This window comes from Daktulosphaira vitifoliae, unplaced genomic scaffold, assembly GCF_025091365.1.
Source record: "Daktulosphaira vitifoliae isolate Bord-2020 unplaced genomic scaffold, ASM2509136v1 Scaffold_2, whole genome shotgun sequence".
Taxonomy (NCBI): domain Eukaryota; kingdom Metazoa; phylum Arthropoda; class Insecta; order Hemiptera; family Phylloxeridae; genus Daktulosphaira; species Daktulosphaira vitifoliae.
In genome coordinates, this window is record NW_026099573.1 from 13,501,954 (window position 1) to 13,522,617 (window position 20,664).

At 25.9% G+C, this 20,664-nt stretch overlaps 2 protein-coding genes across 2 annotated transcripts; one reads left to right on the plus strand and one right to left on the minus strand.

The window, feature by feature from the left end:
• Positions 1-91: 91 nt before the first annotated feature.
• On the minus strand, positions 92-20,451 carry LOC126899050 (endoplasmic reticulum-Golgi intermediate compartment protein 3). Its single transcript, XM_050673566.1, has 11 exons — positions 20,148-20,451; positions 19,202-19,360; positions 19,020-19,139; positions 18,517-18,542; positions 18,355-18,446; positions 18,122-18,284; positions 13,277-13,334; positions 10,750-10,890; positions 2,164-2,270; positions 380-474; positions 92-323 (listed from the first exon to the last, which is right to left on the minus strand). The coding sequence occupies exons 1-11, from the start codon at positions 20,251-20,253 to the stop codon at positions 182-184; spliced, it is 1,209 nt and encodes a 402-aa protein (XP_050529523.1). The 5' UTR covers positions 20,254-20,451; the 3' UTR covers positions 92-181.
• Positions 7,698-8,225, plus strand: LOC126899055 (reactive oxygen species modulator 1). The gene is made up of 2 exons (XM_050673578.1): positions 7,698-7,947; positions 8,013-8,225. Exons 1-2 carry the CDS (start codon positions 7,817-7,819, stop codon positions 8,119-8,121), a joined length of 240 nt encoding a protein of 79 aa, XP_050529535.1. The 5' UTR covers positions 7,698-7,816; the 3' UTR covers positions 8,122-8,225.
• Positions 20,452-20,664: the final 213 nt, after the last annotated feature.

The following is a 20,664-nucleotide window of genomic DNA, read 5'->3' on the forward strand; positions in this document are numbered from 1 at the left end:
TAAGTTATTAGAAAAATAGTGAAGTATTTTTTTAATTTTAATTTAGTTAGGTGCATAAATTAAAATTCGTAAATAATAAAAACACAATAAATTTTAAATTATAAACATTTATTAAAACAATATTTTACCATACATTTTATTAATAACTTCTTAAATAAATATAATAAACATAGTGAATGTTTTATTTGGATGATTTTGGTAAATTATTTGTATGTAAATTATACATTTTAGAAATTTTATACATAAATAAATCAATAATCCAAAAACATATAAATACACCACTTATGTTACATAAGAACTGAGTAATCAAATGTCCCAATAATCTATAAGAAAAAAAAAAATCAATATAAATTTTGGATATTTTACTGATAAAACTAACCTTTGTCTTTCAGTAAATTTGACCATAATGGGAGATAATTCATAACTGAAAAATACACCAGGCATTCCTGATGTGCCTCTCTCAAAAGCTATTATCTACAATTAATTAAAAAATTGAGTTAAAGAAACATTAAATTCTTTTAAATTTAATATGTTTTGTAATTATATTAGATAAAACTTCGGGCGTTTCTTATATCTATCTTGGATATAATAAACAATTTTTTAGCTTCGATGCGCAGCTGAGAAGGTATTGGTTTTACTATGATGTGTTTTTTTTTTTTTTTATCACCACTTTTTCTCAGCTCTCACTGAACGGATTTCTTTTAATGATACGTCAAAAGATCACAAATCGTATCTAGTCGAAGACATTACCCTTAAAAATTGAAAAAATTTCCCTCGTTTTCCGTAAATGGGGGAAACCTCCAAAAAAATTACAAATTGAAAAATCGCTAATTTTTTCAATTTTTTTTACTAAAAACTGCCGTAACTTTTTTAAAATATACATATCAATATAATTCTTTTTTTTATAGATGCATGATGTCATTACCTATCATTTGGTATATTTTTTTTATAAATCTGACTTTTTACCTACCCACAGGGGGGATTTAAAATGACAACTTTTTTACAAAAAATTAATTTTTTCAACTTAACATTTGAAAATGTTCTGGAAGGTCTGACACTTTTATATATATCTTAAATTAATTCTAATGTAATATACTTTAATTTAATGAAAAAAATTTGACCTCTGGTCTTGTCTTCACGAGAAAAACGCTACCGAATGCTATTTTCGTGTGAAAATTCTCGATTTTATTTTTTACATTTTTAACTTTATAATGCTATAACTTATTGAAAAGTGTATGGATCAACACAATTTTTTTATGAGAAATAATATTTTTTAATAATCCCTTTTTCATTCAACATACTTTATCTTAATTAGGATATTAATAAGGAACTAGCAGATCATGTAGCTTTTGGAATAATATACCAATTTTTTAAAATTAAACACAATCTAAAGATTTGCATCGAAGCGTTTTTTTTTATAGTGATTTTAATCACTGTCAGATATCATTATACTTGATCCAACTACACCACGACACCACTGTGCCGCGACCCCCCTGTGCTGGGTTTTTTTTTTATTGACTTACAAAAAGAGCTATTTATGATTAAGTTCCATATAGTAAATGTTATTCTATTAAGAGATGTGTTAAACATTCTGTTAAAATACATATAATTTACACTATGATTATAGTAGCATTAAAAAAAGAACTATTACTCAGACTCAAGTCCAAGATATTAATGAAAAAATAAATTAATTTAAAGTGAAGTCTAATCAGAAATAAGTATTTCTGTATAAGTAGTTAATAAAACAAAAAAAAAGTCAAGTAATGCTATCATAGTAATTATAGGAAATGTTGTACCCTAAAATAAATTATTTTAGTAGACTATCTACCACATCAAACAAATCTAATGATTTCCAACGAATTGAAAAATTTTGAAATGTTTACAATACATAGAAGAACTGTAATAAAAATTTTGCTCTGTTTCAAATCAATGAAATTTTTGTAATAATCAAATGATAGTTACACAGTAAATAATTTACTTATTATTAACCATAAAATGGTTTCCAACTCTTAAAGTATTTGTTCTTTTAAAATGAATTCAATAAAAAAAATAAAATAGAATTTTTTAGAACTAGGAATTTAAAATTTTATAACGTTAGATAAAAGTTGTACAAAATTTAATAGATAAAAGGACTCAAATTTTTTTTTTTATTAATTATCATACCTTATTATGTTTAGTTACAGAAAACTGATTAGTTGAGAAAACAGTTTTATCTTTCCTCTGATATAGAGTAGGAACTATTTTTAAATAATATTGAAACATAGTTGAACCTGAAATATAAATAAAATAGTTAACAAATAATCATAGTTGTAAGAAATACTTTTAAAAAGTATTTTAAATAATATTCAAATATTTAAAAAAAAATGTATTTAAAATACTATTTGAATACTTTTCATACAAAAGTATTTGAGTAATACTCAATTACTTTACAAAAGTATTTCAAATACTAAGAATACAATTAAAAAATAATAATAATGTTTTTATTTTAACTAAGAGCAAAAGGTTTCACCTAAATAATTGCCAAGAGTCAAATATTGAGTACTCTTAAATTTAGAGAACTCATTTATTATTTTCGATATTTTTTGTTAGAGATAAATAAAATTAATTATTGGAGACTAATCAGTGAAAAAAATAAATATTAGTACACGTGTAAAAACCTGTAAAGTATGTCTTATTGACAATAGAGTAAATCATTTGAACCTGCAATAGGCTATTGTAGGTTCAACTGATGTATTAAAAATAGATGTATACATAATAGCATTTAGATAAGCACAATAATTATGTTATACTATAATGTAACATATAAAATAACAGAGAATTATTCTCAATTTTCATTTTGACTGAGTTTAATTTGCTTGCTGTGTTACGGTTAGCAAATTAAAAAAAAAAAATATATTAATAGTACTGAATATTAAACAGTATTAAATACTAAATAATTGTATTTAAAATACTACTCAGATACTTTTTATTAAATGTATTTAAAAATACTATTCAATACCAATGAAAGTATTTGAATACTTTTATTCAAATACATTTACTCAAATGCTTTACGCCTTTGCAAATAATGTAGTTATAATTAAACTATTGGAATTGTTCAATGCAATGAAATACACAGTTTTTTTCATAGCTTTTATTATATTAAATATTATAGCATGACAATTACACAAAAATTAGTTAATAGAATATTAATTAAAGTTATTAATTATAGAATAAAACTATGTTATGTAGTATAACAAGGAGTTAAATATGACAATACTTCTTCCTCGCCTTAATCCCAACTACTTGGGGTCGGCCACCCTTATCCTAAACTTCCACTTAACACAATCTCCCACATCTACTTTCACATCAGCTGTCCTCATATTGCATTCAATAACATATCTCCATCTCTTTTTTGGTCTTCCTCTACCTCTACTTCCTTCAACATTTATTTCTATAACTATTCTTACCGCTTCCGATTCCTTTCTCCTCATAACATGATCAAACCTTCTAAGTCTATTTTCTCTCATCTTATCCACGATTGACGCTACACCTATATTCCCTCTTATATGTTCGTTCCTTATTCTATATTTTCTAGTCACTCCACTCATCTATCTAAGCATTCTCATCTCTGCTACACTTATTCTATGCTCTACTTTCTTATCCACCGCCCAACACTCTGAACCATACATCATAGCTGGCCTTATTATAGTCTTGTAAAATTTACCTCTCAACCTCATTGGAATTCTTTTATCGCATAACATACCAGACGCTTCTCTCCACTTTAATCATCTGTATTTAATCCTGTGTCTTACATCCTCGTCAATATCACCGCTCTTTTTTGTACAACTGATCCTAAATACTTAAAACTCTCCACCTCTTCAATAACGTCCTCGCCTATTGTCACTGACCTCCTCATTTCAACTACTTCATGTGCTCCTTTATCAAACTCGTACTCTATATACTTTGTCTTACTTCTACTTATTCTTAAACCCTTTTCTTCAAGAGCTGATCTCCACATCTCTAGCCTTTGATTAATTTTCTCCTATTAACACTATATCATCAGCAAACAACATGCACCACGGCACCTCTCCTTGTATTTCTCTAGTAATTTCATTCATCACTATAGAAAATAAGTATAGGCTTAAAACGGAACCTTGGGGTACTCTTACTTTTACCCTAAGACTTCTCTGTTAAAACCTAATATCTTAAATTATATTTATGTACCTTTTCGAGACTACTTTTCTCATTAATGCCCACTTTAAAACCACTCTCGGTACTCTATCATATGCTTTCTTCAAATCTATAAATACCACACACAGCTTTTTCTTCTTTTCCCTAAACTTTTCTATTAGTTGCCTCACACAAAATAATAGCTCTATTGTTGACGTAGTTAAGTATGTACAATACAAATTATAAAATAAAATAAGGTGGTTAAATAAATAGATATAAATGGATATAAAAGAAATAATCACACGTTGAAACTAGACATCGATTAAAATAAGTTCCATTAAATCTTTTCATTAGTTATAGATAAAAATATTATTCGTGTCTACAGGGGAAAACTGTAAAATTTTGAATAAGTTTCCATTTGAATATATTTTCAAATAGTATTAATTAAATTTGTATTTTGAGTAAATATAAAATGATATTTATACTTAAAATAATATTTTAAATTATTCTAATAAGTAGTCATATGCTAAGATTGCAAACCCCTGAAATGATTAATGATGTTTGACTTACTAGTCGTGATTACCTTATTGTTTTTTTCATTCGAGTTGGGAGATTTATCCATACAAATTTATTCTATCACGTCGATTTTGCTAATCTATGTGTCAAAAGAACCTGAACTTTATCTAGTTGAAGCTATTTGATTTTTATTTAAATTTATGAAATTTTTCGATGTTACTAATAAAATTAACATTCATAAATAGAAAACAGAAAATAAATTAACAAATCTAAAAATAATTATTAAAATTAGTCAACACACGGGACAATAACAAATTATTTTTGAATAAGGTAACACTTTTCAAAATTTCGATAAAATTTAATTAAAAAAGAAATGTTTTAGCATTTTATATTAGAGAATAGTTATAGATTTAAATATTCAATTAAAATTATTTCATTGAAATGCATAGAAATATAATATAATAATTAAACTATCGTTAGAATTTAAAAAAAATAATGAATTAAATACAAGATAATTGGCTGAATTAATTTAAATAAAAGTGATAAAATAAAAAACCATAAAAACGAGATTCATTCATTGTTTGCAAGATGAATCATTATTATACAAATAAATCGTAGTTACACTTATAATTCATATAATAAATTTTGAGTTAAATATTTTTTAGTTAAAAATTAATAATATTTTTAATATAGTATTAATTTTTAACTAGGCTTCGCCTAGCGGGGGGCCCTACGAGCCTCATGAGCCGAAAGCGAGTAAGCTTTTTTGGGCCATACTCGTAAGTAAGTAGACCACTGATTCCGGTAGGAATACACGGCCTCGCCGGGAATAATAAGTGCTTTACAGGAAAAATTACATCAGTGTAACAAAAATATATTTAAAATTTAATTATTAAAGTCAGGAAAATTCAAAATGAATATAATAAAATGCATTGGATTTAAGGCTAACGTTTGTTAATGAGATATTCCCCTTAGGCGTATTCAGAATTTATTTTAGGAGAGTACTTAATTTTTTTTACTTTAGTAAACATGCTATTATTTTCATTGGCTAAAAATCAAAATTATAAAAAGAAAAATATAATAATAAAAATATAGTTTAAAAAAAGTAAAAAAACACGTTTTTAAAGCAAATCGAACTAAAAAGTTAAAAATAATTTTTAAAATAAGCTTAAAACTATAATGAACGAAAAATACTTACAAGGGGAGGTTACAGTGATGGGGTCACCGATTTTCATAAAATTTATATAGATCTAATCTATATTGAATACAGAATCAGACGTATTTGGAATTTTTTGCCAATGCCCCCCCTAAGTCGAGAAAATTGACTTTGAAAATTTTTAATTAGCTTAAATGGGGTCATTTTTCTTCCGGTTAACAACTCGTGTTATGGTCCAGTGGACTATACGTGATCCCACAACACGTATAGGCTCGGGATCGAGTCTCAGGGACTGATGAAATTTTTTGCTTTTTTTTTCACTGTTTTCTCTTTAAATTATTAATTTTACGTAATATTTGTTAAATTTTTGTATACATTTTATTTATCTATATAGTTTTATTTGCATTCAAAGCACATTTTGATGGTACAAATTATCGATTGTCCAATGGTAAAACTATGATTAAAGTAAACTAAACTTTTATACACATAAATATAACTTTTACTATTAACCAGGTAAGAGTATATGTATAAAGAGATGATTATGAGGATTTAAATATATATAAAATCATTATATATTTTAATTTAACCTATTGTAATTTTCAAAAAAATGTATGTTTGTTATATGACAAAAGTCATAGTCAATTGAATAAATAATAATTTATAATTATATTTTTTATTATTATTAATTTGATTATTAAATAGTAATTAAAAAATAATAATGTAAGAGTTTTAAATACACGTAAATATTAATCAATAAATATAATTCAATTCAAATGAATAAATTTTATTTAATGAAAAAAAAAAATGATTAACTTTACTCCTTCATAAAATATGAACTACACGCAAAACCTAGCACTGAACGTTAAACCTTTCAAAAATCTCTTTCCTTTATAATTTATATACTCTTACTCGGTTAATATAAAAATATATTTTATTTATTACTATAAAAAATTTAACAAATATTCCGTAAAATTAATAATTTAAAGAGAAAACAGTGAAAAAAAAGCAAAAAATTTCATCTGTCGCCGAGACTCGATCCCGAGTCTGTACATTTTGTGGGATCACGTATAGTCCACTGGACCATAACACGGGTTCTTAACCGGAAGAAAAATGACCCCATTTAAGCTAATNGTTCCCGAGTCTGTACATTTTGTGGGATCACGTATAGTCCACTGGACCATAACACGGGTTCTTACCGGAAGAAAAATGACCCCATTTAAGCTAATTAAAAATTTTCAAAATCAATTTTCTCGACTTAGGGGGGGCATTGGCAAAAAATTCCAAATACATCTGATTCTGTATTCAATATAGATTAGATCTATATAAATTTTATGAAAATCGGTGACCCCATCTACGTGACCTCCCCTTGTTAATATTGTGATAAAAGCGTGTTTTGTGCCATATTTTTTGTATATTAAGCGCCTGACGCTTTTATCACTATAATACTAGTATTTTTTTTGTTCATTATTGTTTTAAGCTTATTTTAAAAATTATTTTTAACTTTTTAGTTCGATGTGCTTTAAAAGCGTGTTTTTTTAAACTATATTTTTGAAATTTAATGTCGGAGTAAAATCCGTCGTAGTTTTGGTAACCTGTNTGAAATTTAATGTCGGAGTAAAATCCGTCGTAGTTTTGGTAACCTGTGGTATCAGATGGTCGTAACAATTACTACTTTGTCAAATGTTGAAGTATGTAAATGTCGGAGCATTATCAGTTCGTGGCATAGGTGTTTTCCCGTCAGTTTCAGTCAATAGTTCGAAGATAATAGCTATCTATTATCTATTTATCAAATCACCTGAATAATTTTTTACTGACTTTTATCAACTATATAATACATAAAAATTATAGTGCATAGATAAGCCCACACCACAACTAATGATGTACAACAAGCATAATATTTGCGAGGTGAACAGTAAACTTTATAATAGCATAAAACAAAAGGGTGTTCTAACTTTCCAGTAATTCCACGTTAGTGAAACTTAATATTTTTTAATAATGGTTCCACCACCAACTGGAATATACGGGCAAAAACCATCATGTTATGACAAAATATCAAATTCTTTCATAATGGGAGCTACAATTGGTATTACTATAGGAATGTTATTCGGTGGTCTTAGCGCCTTTAGGTAAGATTTCACTTGCTATACAATATACAAATAGTCAATATTATATAATTTTTAATTTGTTTAAGGTCTGGATTTAGAGGAACAGAACTTGTCGGAAAAATGGGTATTACAATGATGCAAAGTGGTGGAACTTTTGGAACTTTTATGGGAGTTGGAGCAGCTATAAGATGTTAATTTTTTTATATGACTGAATAATTTATAAATAGTAATAATTCATTTATTATAAACTCGCAAAGAACATTTTTTAGATTTAAATAAAAAAATATATGAATATTTAATTTGTTTTAATATGTAATTAATTACATATTAATTTTTTAGAATTAATCATTTATAAGAAACGTTAGATGAAATGACTAAGCTCTGACATTTTAGTTAAAAAATGTTTAATTAATAGATACACTTCGATAATTATCAATGTATCAGTCTATTGATAGAAAGACGCATTAAGTTCTTTAAACAATATTGAATCGTCATTATTTTAAATAATATCAATATTCAAGTGACTAAAAAATATCTCCCTATAATTAATATGAAAATAAAAGAACTATATCTACTTATTTATTTGAATAAAATATAAATTGTATAAAATTTTTTGACTACAGTACTAAAAGAATACTAAATGATTCCTTCTATTAAATACCAATGTCATTGAAATTTCGTTATTTTAGAATAAAAAGAATGAAAAACAATTTTTTTTAGATCTTCTTTTTTCTTGTCTTTATCCCAATTACTTGGATTTGACCACCCTTATATTAAACTTCCACTTGATACGATCTCCCACATTATCTACGCTCACATCAGCCGTTTTCATATCACATTCAATAATATCCCTCCATTTCTTTTTTGGTCTTTCATTTTCATAACTGTTCTTACAGCTTCTGATTCCTCTTTCCTCATAACACGACCAAACCACATAAATCTATTTAAAATATTGTAAAATCCAGGATTCTTTCCCCATTCAAAATCATACTCATGTGTTCTTCAATATTCTCTCCCATTACCGACATTATCATTCATATCTCCACCTATTACCCCATCCTCATTACAATGTATTTCTTGCATCATCAAAACACTTTTTTGTCTATTACATCATATCTTGTGGTGCACAGGTACTTACTACATTCAACATTTTTTATTCAAATATTAATTTTATGACTATAATTCTGTCACTTTTCTTAACTACTTTACTTTACTTTACTTTTTATGAGGAGAGAACAATCCGAAGCTGTAAGAACAGTTATAGAAATGAATGTTGAAGAAAGAAGAGGTAATGGACGACCAAAAAAGAGATGAAGGAATGCTATTGAATGCAATTTTGAGGACAGCTGATGTGAGCATAGATGATGTGGGAGATCATGTCAAGTGGAAGTTTAGGATAAGTGTGGCCGACCCCCAGTAGTTGGGATTGAGGCGAGGAAGAAGAAAAAAAAGAAGAACTACTATACTTTTTATCTCCTCATCTATTATTATCCCTATACCATTCATTGTATTGGTTTAAACTGAGTATATTATTTTATAACCCTCACTTATTTATCTTGCTTTCTCTCCCTACCACTGCATAGAACAAATATTAACTTTTCTCCTCTTCAATACTTCACTAATTCTCTACTTCTACCAATTATTGTTCCAACATTCTATGTACTTATTCTTGCTTTGTATCTTCATTTTCCTCTTATACATGAGCCTAACCTAGAGTTGAGTGATTATATCCCTACGCTGTTGACACTACAGCATAGTCACTACAAACAGCTACCCTACAAGTTGTCCGTCTGGTATCAAATACTTTATTTTTTAGAATTTTTCTAACTACTTTATTTTTTTCTCAACTGTTGTTCCCACATTCNCTACAAGTTGTCCGTCTGGTATCAAATACTTTATTTTTTAGAATTTTTCTAACTACTTTATTTTTTTCTCAACTGTTGTTCCCACATTCACCTGAGATGGGATAATATACCTATGATCTGTTCAGGAAACCTTTTTAACAAAATTTTACACAGGTTACCGATCTGATGTAACCTCATTAGTCGANACCTTTTTAACAAAATTTTACACAGGTTACCGATCTGATGTAACCTCATTAGTCGATTCTTATGACTGGAAGTATTCTTGTCCCCTTCTTTCAACAGGACAATTTTTTTTTTTTTTTTTGATAAATACATTAAAAAATTAATAAAGTATCTTTCAAGCTCTAAATAAAATTGTTCCCATTATATGTCAAGTTATCTTAAAAAACAAAATTATAAGTTTCAATTAACTATATGATAATTTTATTTTTAAAAACAATTTACTGAAAAATAATTTATTTTGTGTAAGAACCTTTTCAGACAACAATTTTAAAATCTACAATAGTATTATTTACACATGTTGATTTGAGTTGATAAAATACTATATTGAGCCATTATAGGTAAAAGACCAAAAGTGATATTATAGTTTTATTTAAAGGAATTTAATTTTTTTTTCAAAATTGCTAATTGAGTTACAACATTCCATTTAAAAAAATATTAATTTTTTTCATTTAATGTGTTAAATAAGTTTAAATTTAACTCATATACATGTTCTATGAATAGAATATTGACTAACTAATAATTTTTAAGTTGTAATATAAAGAAAATTTGAATTCTGTTTAATACTTTAAAGGTACAAACACACTAAATTTTTTTATTTCTCATAATATGCCACTGATTAATTATCAGAAAAATGTTGACACCAATAATTTTGTTTTTCCAAAAATGCTCTTGTAGGCTATAAGGCTCAATAAAATACTAATTTATTATTTTAAAACATCAATACAAATATAATTACCTTCAGTAGCAATACTTTCAGATGAGTCCAAAGGGTTACCACCATCACCAGGGATAGAATCTACCTTTTGACCAAATGACAAGTGTCTTATTTTATGAGATGTATTAAAGGATGACGAAGTATATGGATGCACGTCATGTACTATATAAACAAAGTTACATCATAAAATTATTTTCGTTAATTAAATATTAATATTTTCATTATTTACAATCATTAATCTAGTTATAGTAATTCATTTATTCTTATTTTATCTATAACATAATATGCCCAACTTCATATTATGAAATTGGGCATATTTTTAAAGCCTTTAATTGATTAACAATACAATTTCATAATATTTATTTTTATTGTGTGCTAAATTTATTTTTTAATAAGTTTTTATTTAGAAAAAAAAGTTGTCCGGCTGGTATCAAACACTTTATTCCTTAGGCCTTCTCCGTTTTTAACTACTTTCTGTTGTCCCCGCGTACATCCGAGATGAGGCAATCCGCCTAAGATTTGTTCAGAAATCCTCATACTTTTTTGACAAAGATTTTTACGCAGGCTGTCGACCTGACACAACCTCATTAGTCACCTCTTACGACTGGCAGAGGTGCCGTGGAAGTATTCTTATCCCCTATACACAGGGAAATACTTCCATTTAAAAATTATTTATAATTAATAATTATGATAAAGTTTTAACTCAAGTATTTTATTAATGTTACTGTTAATGTTAATGTTATTAATTTTATTAATGTGACACACTAGTTCCAAAATTCTTGTATAAGATATATACAAAATGATCGATTTACTATGCATCACTTAATATCTATAAAAGATGTTATGTATAATTTTTTCTTTTCATAAGTTAATAGTATTCTATGTTCTATAATTTTCAAAAAAAATATTTGGTATTAAAATAATATTAAAAAGTATCAATTTAAGTTCTTAAATGGAAAAATATATGTTTAATTAGCTTAAAAATGAGAAAATTATCAAAAATAAAGTCATACTTCACCTCCAGTTATTATAGTTGTTATAATCTTTCAAAATACTGGTTCAAAAGTTGATATGAACCAGTTATTTTCTTATTTTTAAGCTAGTTAAACATATACACGATGATCAAGTTATCATAAAACACTTAATTACTTGCAATATATATATAATATTAAATAAAATATATATTTTTTTTTAGTTACATATTAATCTATAAACTTATATGGATGTCAATTAAATTTGTTCAAATGGTAACATACATAATTATCTAGCTTACTGAACAGATAATAATCTAATTAAGAAAATAACTGATAGATAATAACTTTTGGATCAGTATTTCAGAAGTAATGAACAATTTTCAGTAATGACTGAGGAGAGAAGTGGATGTTGCTAATTTTATCACTAGTCATTTCCCGACCATAGTTTTTATCCCACCTAAGTATAAAAAAGAATAACTTCCAAAGTTCTGGTATAATAAATATAGTTTAAAAGTGTTTTTTTTTTCATTTTTAAAACTATATTTTTTTTTACTTTTTAGTTTCATATGCTATGAGTGTGTTTTTTAGTTTTTATTAACTATATTTTTTTACATAAATAGCTGCGGTATGTATGTATGTCTTTTTTTTGGATGTGGGGAAACAGCATCATAAATAAGAGGATTGACGAAAACTCAGTTCAATTTAAGGCACCAATGCCGAAAATTGTTGAAAAAAAATAAATATTTATTTTCGGATGTGTACGGAATTAGAATTCACGACTGGTGAAATCCAGGGGTTGTTGTCAGCGAGCAACTGCACCTTAGCCCGCTCAGCCAATGAACGCATTTATAGTAGTTGGATATAATAACATTAGTAAGCCACTTGCTCTTAGTCAAAGGAAAGTTACAAACAAATAAACATACAGATGAATCTAATAAAAGCATGTTAAAAATTTTTATTGACCAGTTATTTTTTTAACTACATAATTTTATATTTTATAAGCTATTTATAAATGTACCATTAAAAAAAAAAAATTGACATCCCTATATGTTATAATAAATAATCCTAAAAAGTAATTAATAGCTGATAAATCAAGAAATATATGTATTATAATTATATTGTATTTATTTTAGAAGTAATCAAGTGGTTTATGATTAACTAATCACTCTGTAAGATTCCATTAAAAAACTAAAATTAATACTATTTTAAAGGGGAAAGAAGTACAGATAATATTTATTATTATTATTTTTTTTTTTTTAAGAATCAAAAAACCAGAATATGATTAACTTTTGAAAATAAAATATTCAAATATGTTTTATACTAATAAGGTGAACAGGATGATTCTTTTAACATTGCCACTCAATTTCTCTTAAAATAATCATTTTGTTTTTTTCTTAGTTACATATGTATATCTACATTTATTTGCTATAACAGATATTGTGTTAGGCATAGTTAATCATTCAACTTGTATATTATCACAACCAAATGCTACTCTAAAGAGTTTAAATACATAAAAATTAATATTATTTTTTTGGTTCCTTATGTATTAATTCTATATTTTATGTATTACTTACCATGCATGTTGTTAATCGAAAAACTAGTTCCTGGAGCTATGTGGAAACTTCCTCCAACCTAATAATATAAAAAAAATTAATACACATAAAAAATAGAAAAATATGAATAAAAGACTAAATGTATGTTAAAAAGATAAATATTTGATAATATAATAGTATAGAAAAACAATTATAAAAAAAGCAAGCACTTAATAAATATTGATTCATTACCTATTTATCATTTGAACAGTGAAAAGTTTACTCATTTTCATTTTCTTAAAACACACAGAAATTATGAATTGATAATTTTGATAAAATAGTATGGCAAAAAATATTTGAATAATTAATAGATTATTATAGTATGATACATTTAAAAATATTGGAAAGCTTAATAATAGTTATGATGTATATATAAAGGATGACTTTTTTTAATGTTAGCCATTCAACTTCCCTTAAAATAATAGCCACAAAAGGGAATATTCATTTGCCTATTTTAGTTATACATTTTTCTTAATCAATGAGGTAATATGTGGGGGGTAAACAACTTGGGCATTCGCCTCAATTTAAATTTTCAGTACAAATCAGGACTGGTGGAGCTATACTCTTAATGAGCCAATCTATATCAGTTCATTTAAATGAAACTTATAAAACATAGAAAAATCCAAATTTTAGTTATGAAAATAAAATGAATTTTTATAAGTAAAAATCTTTGTCCTCAATGACTTTTAATAAATTGCATAATTTTTAAATCACTGGGTTAACAGTTGTCATAAATAATATATCAAGGAATAATACCTAAAATTTTTGGACAATTCACATTATTATAGACTAAATTAAAAATTTAACAAACATTGTTGCATGTGTAAAAAACGTTTCTGTAAAGGTTCGATTCTATTAATATCACTCACATGTTTGATATGGAAACCAAGTTATAGATGCGTATTCAAGAATTAATGTAAGTAAAGAAAAATATAACGTTTTAATAAACAATATATTATTAAATGCACTACAATTTATTTTCAAAACACCTATTGTTCTAGGAGCCTTACTACAAGTCTAATCAATGTGCTAAAAAAAGATAATTTACTGAATAAAATAACCTTTAGATCTTTAATGTTATAAACATTAGATACATAACTATCAATCATAAACTGATTAATACTGTATATTTAAGAATGAGTAAATGTAATTTGAGAGCATTTTTTTAAATTTATTAAGAGTCCATTAGTTTTACACCATAAACAAAACCCAGCACAAGGGGGTCGCGGCACAATGGTGACGTCGCATAGTTGGATCAAGTATAATGATATCTGACAGTGATTAAAATCACTATAAAAAAAAACGCTTCGATGCAAATCTTTAGATTGTGTTTAATTTAAAAAAATTGGTATATTATTCCAAAAGCTACATGATCTGCTAGTTCCTTATTAATATTTTGATTAAAATAAAGTATGTCGAATGAAAAAGGGATTATTAAAAAATATTATTTGTCATAAAAAAATTGTATTGATCCATACATTTTTTAAAAAATAATAGCCTTTTAAAGTAAAAAATGTAAAATATAAAATCGAGAAATTTCACACAAAAATAACATTCGGTAGCCGTTTTCACCATGAAGACCAGTCCAGAGGTCAAATTTTTTTTTTTTCAAATTAAAGTATATTACATTTGCTTTAATTTAAGATATATATAAAAGTGTCAGACCTTCCGGAACATTTTCAAAAGTTAAGTTGAAAAAGTTAATTTTTTGTAAAAAAGTTGTCATTTTAAATCCCCTCCCGTGGGCAGGTTAAGTGTCAGATTTACAAAAAATATATACCAAATGATAGATAAAAACATCAAGCATCTATAAAAAAAAAAAATTATATTGATATGTTCATTTTTGAAAAAGTTACGGCAGTTTTTAGTAAAAAAAATTGAAAAAATTTCGAAAATTAGCGATTTTTAAATTTGTAATTTTTTTTGAGGTTTCCCCCATTTACGGGGAACGAGGGAAATTTTTTTTTTCATATTGCTTGATAGTATAGTCTACGATGTTGTTGTGATATGCACGGTCTTTTCGTTTACGTTCGGTGACAAATATCCAGTGGGGTTTTGTGTTAATTTGTCGCCAAATATATCACGTTGGTTTCTGTTTGTGTTGTACTCGGGCCATCGTCCTTTTTAGCTTCGATGCGAAGCTGAGAAGGTTTTGGTTTTACTAAGATGTGTTTTTTTTTTTGTGTCTGTTACCACTTTTTTTCAGCTCTCACCGAACCGATTTCTTTCAATGATACGTCAAAAGATCACAAATTATATCTAGTCAAAGACATTACCCTCAAAAATTGAAAAAAATTCACTCGTTCCCCGTAAATGGGGGCAACCTCCAAAAAAATTACGAATTTAAAAATCGCTAATTTTCGAAATTTTTTCAATTTAGCAGTTATATTTTATAGCAGTTTATGAAGCTTTTGGAATAATCCACCAATTTTTTAAAATTAAACACTATCTAAAGATTTGCATCGAAGCGTTTTTTTTTGATAGTGATTTTAATCACTGTCAGATATCATTATACTTGATCCAACTATGCCACGTCACCACTGTGCCGCGACCCCCCTGTGCTGGGTTTTTTTTAAATCTGTCACCATTTTTTCTTTGCTCTCACAGGAATGTGGGAACAACAGTTGAGAAAAAAATAAAGTAGTTAGAAAAATTCTAAAAAATAAAGTATTTGATACCAGACGGACAACTTGTAGGGTAGCTGTTTGTAGTGACTATGCTGTAGTGTCAACAGCGTAGGGATATAATCACTCAACTCTAGGTTAGGCTCATGTATAAGAGGAAAATGAAGATACAAAGCAAGAATAAGTACATAGAATGTTGGAACAATAATTGGTAGAAGTAGAGAATTAGTGAAGTATTGAAGAGGAGAAAAGTTAATATTTGTTCTATGCAGTGGTAGGGAGAGAAAGCAAGATAAATAAGTGAGGGTTATAAAATAATATACTCAGTTTAAACCAATACAATGAATGGTATAGGGATAATAATAGATGAGGAGATAAAAAGTATAGTAGTTCTTCTTTTTTTTCTTCTTCCTCGCCTCAATCCCAACTACTGGGGGTCGGCCACACTTATCCTAAACTTCCACTTGACATGATCTCCCACATCATCTATGCTCACATCAGCTGTCCTCAAAATTGCATTCAATAGCATTCCTTCATCTCTTTTTTGGTCGTCCATTACCTCTTCTTTCTTCAACATTCATTTCTATAACTGTTCTTACAGCTTCGGATTGTTCTCTCCTCATAAAAAGTAAAGTAAAGTAAAGTAGTTAAGAAAAGTGACAGAATTATAGTCATAAAATTAATATTTGAATAAAAAATGTTGAATGTAGTAAGTACCTGTGCACCACAAGATATGATGTAATAGACAAAAAAGTGTTTTGATGATGCAAGAAATACATTGTAATGAGGATGGGGTAATAGGTGGAGATATGAATGATAATGTCGGTAATGGGAGAGAATATTGAAGAACACATGAGTATGATTTTGAATGGGGAAAGAATCCTGGATTTTACAATATTTTAAATAGATTTATGTGGTTTGGTCGTGTTATGAGGAAAGAGGAATCAGAAGCTGTAAGAACAGTTATGAAAATGAAAGACCAAAAAAGAAATGGAGGGATATTATTGAATGTGATATGAAAACGGCTGATGTGAGCGTAGATAATGTGGGAGATCGTATCAAGTGGAAGTTTAATATAAGGGTGGTCAAATCCAAGTAATTGGGATAAAGACAAGAAAAAAGAAGATCTAAAAAAAATTGTTTTTCATTCTTTTTATTCTAAAATAACGAAATTTCAATGACATTGGTATTTAATAGAAGGAATCATTTAGTATTCTTTTAGTACTGTAGTCAAAAAATTTTATACAATTTATATTTTATTCAAATAAATAAGTAGATATAGTTCTTTTATTTTCATATTAATTATAGGGAGATATTTTTTAGTCACTTGAATATTGATATTATTTAAAATAATGACGATTCAATATTGTTTAAAGAACTTAATGCGTCTTTCTATCAATAGACTGATACATTGATAATTATCGAAGTGTATCTATTAATTAAACATTTTTTAACTAAAATGTCAGAGCTTAGTCATTTCATCTAACGTTTCTTATAAATGATTAATTCTAAAAAATTAATATGTAATTAATTACATATTAAAACAAATTAAATATTCATATATTTTTTTATTTAAATCTAAAAAATGTTCTTTGCGAGTTTATAATAAATGAATTATTACTAGATAATAACTAAAACTAAAAATAGGGAAGATAAAAAAAGAAAGTTTTGCACAAAAATAAAAAAATTTTAGCATAAGTTATGAAAGTGTTTGAAATACTCTAAACTTTAAACATATATTAAAATAAAGCTTATGACATGAACTTAAAATTAAAAAAAAAAATTACTTTGTCTATATAGCTCAATACAAAATTTTTTTTAAATACGATATGTATACCTCATTTATCCAACAAACTTATATTTTCAAATAAAATATTTTTCTTTATATGGAGTGAAAGTTAAAACTTGATACGAGTAAAAAGTGGAACTTTTGATAATGTTCAGGAAATACATCAAACTTTAAACACTGTGCTGGGTTTTTTTTATTTTTTCACTAAATTATCAAAGATATATATTTTAGGTTTTTATGTATAAGCATATAATAATAACTAAATTTGTTTTTGATTATTAATATAGAATTACAAATTATTGTTAAAATATGTTAGAAACCAGGACATTAGTGTACTTGCAAAGTAAACTTTTCTAACCTATTTTAGCTCTAAACTCTTCTAAAAAAATAAAGAATGAAAGGTATTTTACTAACCCTATTTACTTGAAGTGTACCAAATATTTGACAACCTTCTTTAAATGTATTTTCAGAGCTACCATTTAAAGGTTGATTTTTGCATTGTTCTATTACACTAGGGTTAAAATTCCAACTTTTCAAAGCATAAGCTCTCTGAACATCTTCACAAGTATTACAACAACTAAAAAAATGTTACTGGTAAGTTATAAACAATTCTTTTTATAATCTACTGGTTTTATTTATAATCATACGGCTTATTAGAAGTTTCTGCTCCATAACAGCTACCACAACTAGTAGAAATGTTTATTTTACTATTTTCAGCTGCTTTCAGAGAATTAAATGACTAAAAATAAAATAAAGCCAAAATATTACAACTTTTAATCTATAAAATAGTATTAAAAAATTTTTTTTACCTTATCAACCGGTTTACTTCCAACATCTGAAAAATAAATTAATATAATACTTATATTAAAATAACATAAATTTTTGCTAAAATCTAGCAATAATAAAATCTATATAAATAACAACAAATAATAAAAAAAATGTGTTAGGTTACAGATTTCAATATAACATTAAGTGATAAATTTGTATGAATTAAAATTAATTCATTACAATAAACTAATCTAGAATATACTCAAAACATTAGGACTTAATAAAATTGATATTTATAAATATTAAAAAGAGAATACTTAAGGTTTTATCAACATAACTCACTACAAACAATATTATAATATTAAAATAGTACATATATTGTTTAAGTGAATAATAAATAATAAATAAATATAATAAAAGTATATAATATTGAATAATTGGCAAGGATGCATATTTTTTTCCAAAAATGTTTAAATAACAATACAAATGAAAATATTACAATTTTGATATTAAGTTATTAAAAAAACAAAACTTTAAAAATTACCATTAGTTTTCTTTGGATCACTTAAAGGTACACCATTAAGATCTAGTCTTCTTTTATATATATTATGATCGACATGTAAATGTTGTTCTCCTGAGCTATCAACTGCATCCAAAGCTAAATCTACAATTTATATTTAATTTTAATTTTCATGATATTTATTTGTACATCATTAATAAACTTACAATCACATGAAATTCTTGGTATTATAATATCTAAATTAATTTGCAGTTTTTTATTTCGAGAAGTATCAACAAAAAGTTCTTCAGTTGGAGTGTTATCAAGATATTCAAATAAATTTATCATCATCAAATATCCGATTGTCAAGAAACATACTAAAGAAACTTTAAATTCATTTTGTTAACATAATTCAGTATATATATATATATTTAAAAACAAAATATGGCCTTATTCAAAATAGTTTCAGATATTTTCATATGTTCAGTTTTTGCTAACTGAATGTATTGTAGAATTCCCTTTGATTATAACATCACCACAAAAATAAAGATATGAAAGTACCTGAAAATGTTCTGAATATTGAATAAATGTATAAAAAGTTTAATACATTCCTACATCCATCAATCAATTGTGTAAAAGTTATTACTTTTAAATAAAACTTATTTATTTCCAAAATATAAAATTATTTTAAATATATAATTTACAAAAATATTGTAATTAATTTACTGATAACTTCATTATGTCAATACTATAACTAAAATAGAGGAACTTTGTAAATATAATTTAAAAGGAGTGAATTCAGAGGAGATAATTTTCCCTAAAAAAGAACTTTTTAATTTACATATATGCAATTGTTTACTGAAATTAAAATTAAAAAATCACTTTAAGGTAAAATTAATACCTGCTCAGCTTTACTTAAATAAAAAACAACCTCTAATTTGTAATTTTAATCTGTAATTTTCTATTACTATTAAATTTTCAAAAATTTTATTATTTTCATAACTACCATCAATTTAAAATATAAAAATGCTTTTGTAAACTTTACAATGTTGCTTTTAGATTTTTATTAACAATGAGATGGTGGAGAAATAACTAATTGAGAATATCATACAATAAAAAATAAAATAAATTACAGAATGATTTTTAAATAATGTTTATTTAAAAATTATATACCAATTCCTCCCCCTACTGTTTTAATTTGAACTTCTTCAAGTGGTTTGGCAAAAGCATCAAATTTTTTAAGAGTATTTATACTAATAAAAGATTTTTTTAAACTCATATTATCATAGAATTTAAATATTTAATAAACAAAAACATTAAAAATAATTAAATGTTCTAAATAAAAATAAGTGTTGTATCACAATTTACATAAACGAAAATAGTAAATCTAAAATAAGACCAACATTACAGAATATGAATAATCCACAATATAATAATAATGTAACATTATGGGCCATTCAAAAAAAATTTTTAGCCAACACGTACAGTTATTTTATATATTGTTAGTATCATCAAATTTATGATAACAATAATCAATTGTCGGCTTTTTCTCTTTATAATCTCCACGGTTTTATCACAACAAATATGGTTGTATTCATAGTAAAATTAATAAGAAGTATGCTCGATCAAATTAGTGCGCATGATATGCCTAGGAGTAAAATATGCAACCAATAAAAAACTCAACGTGACG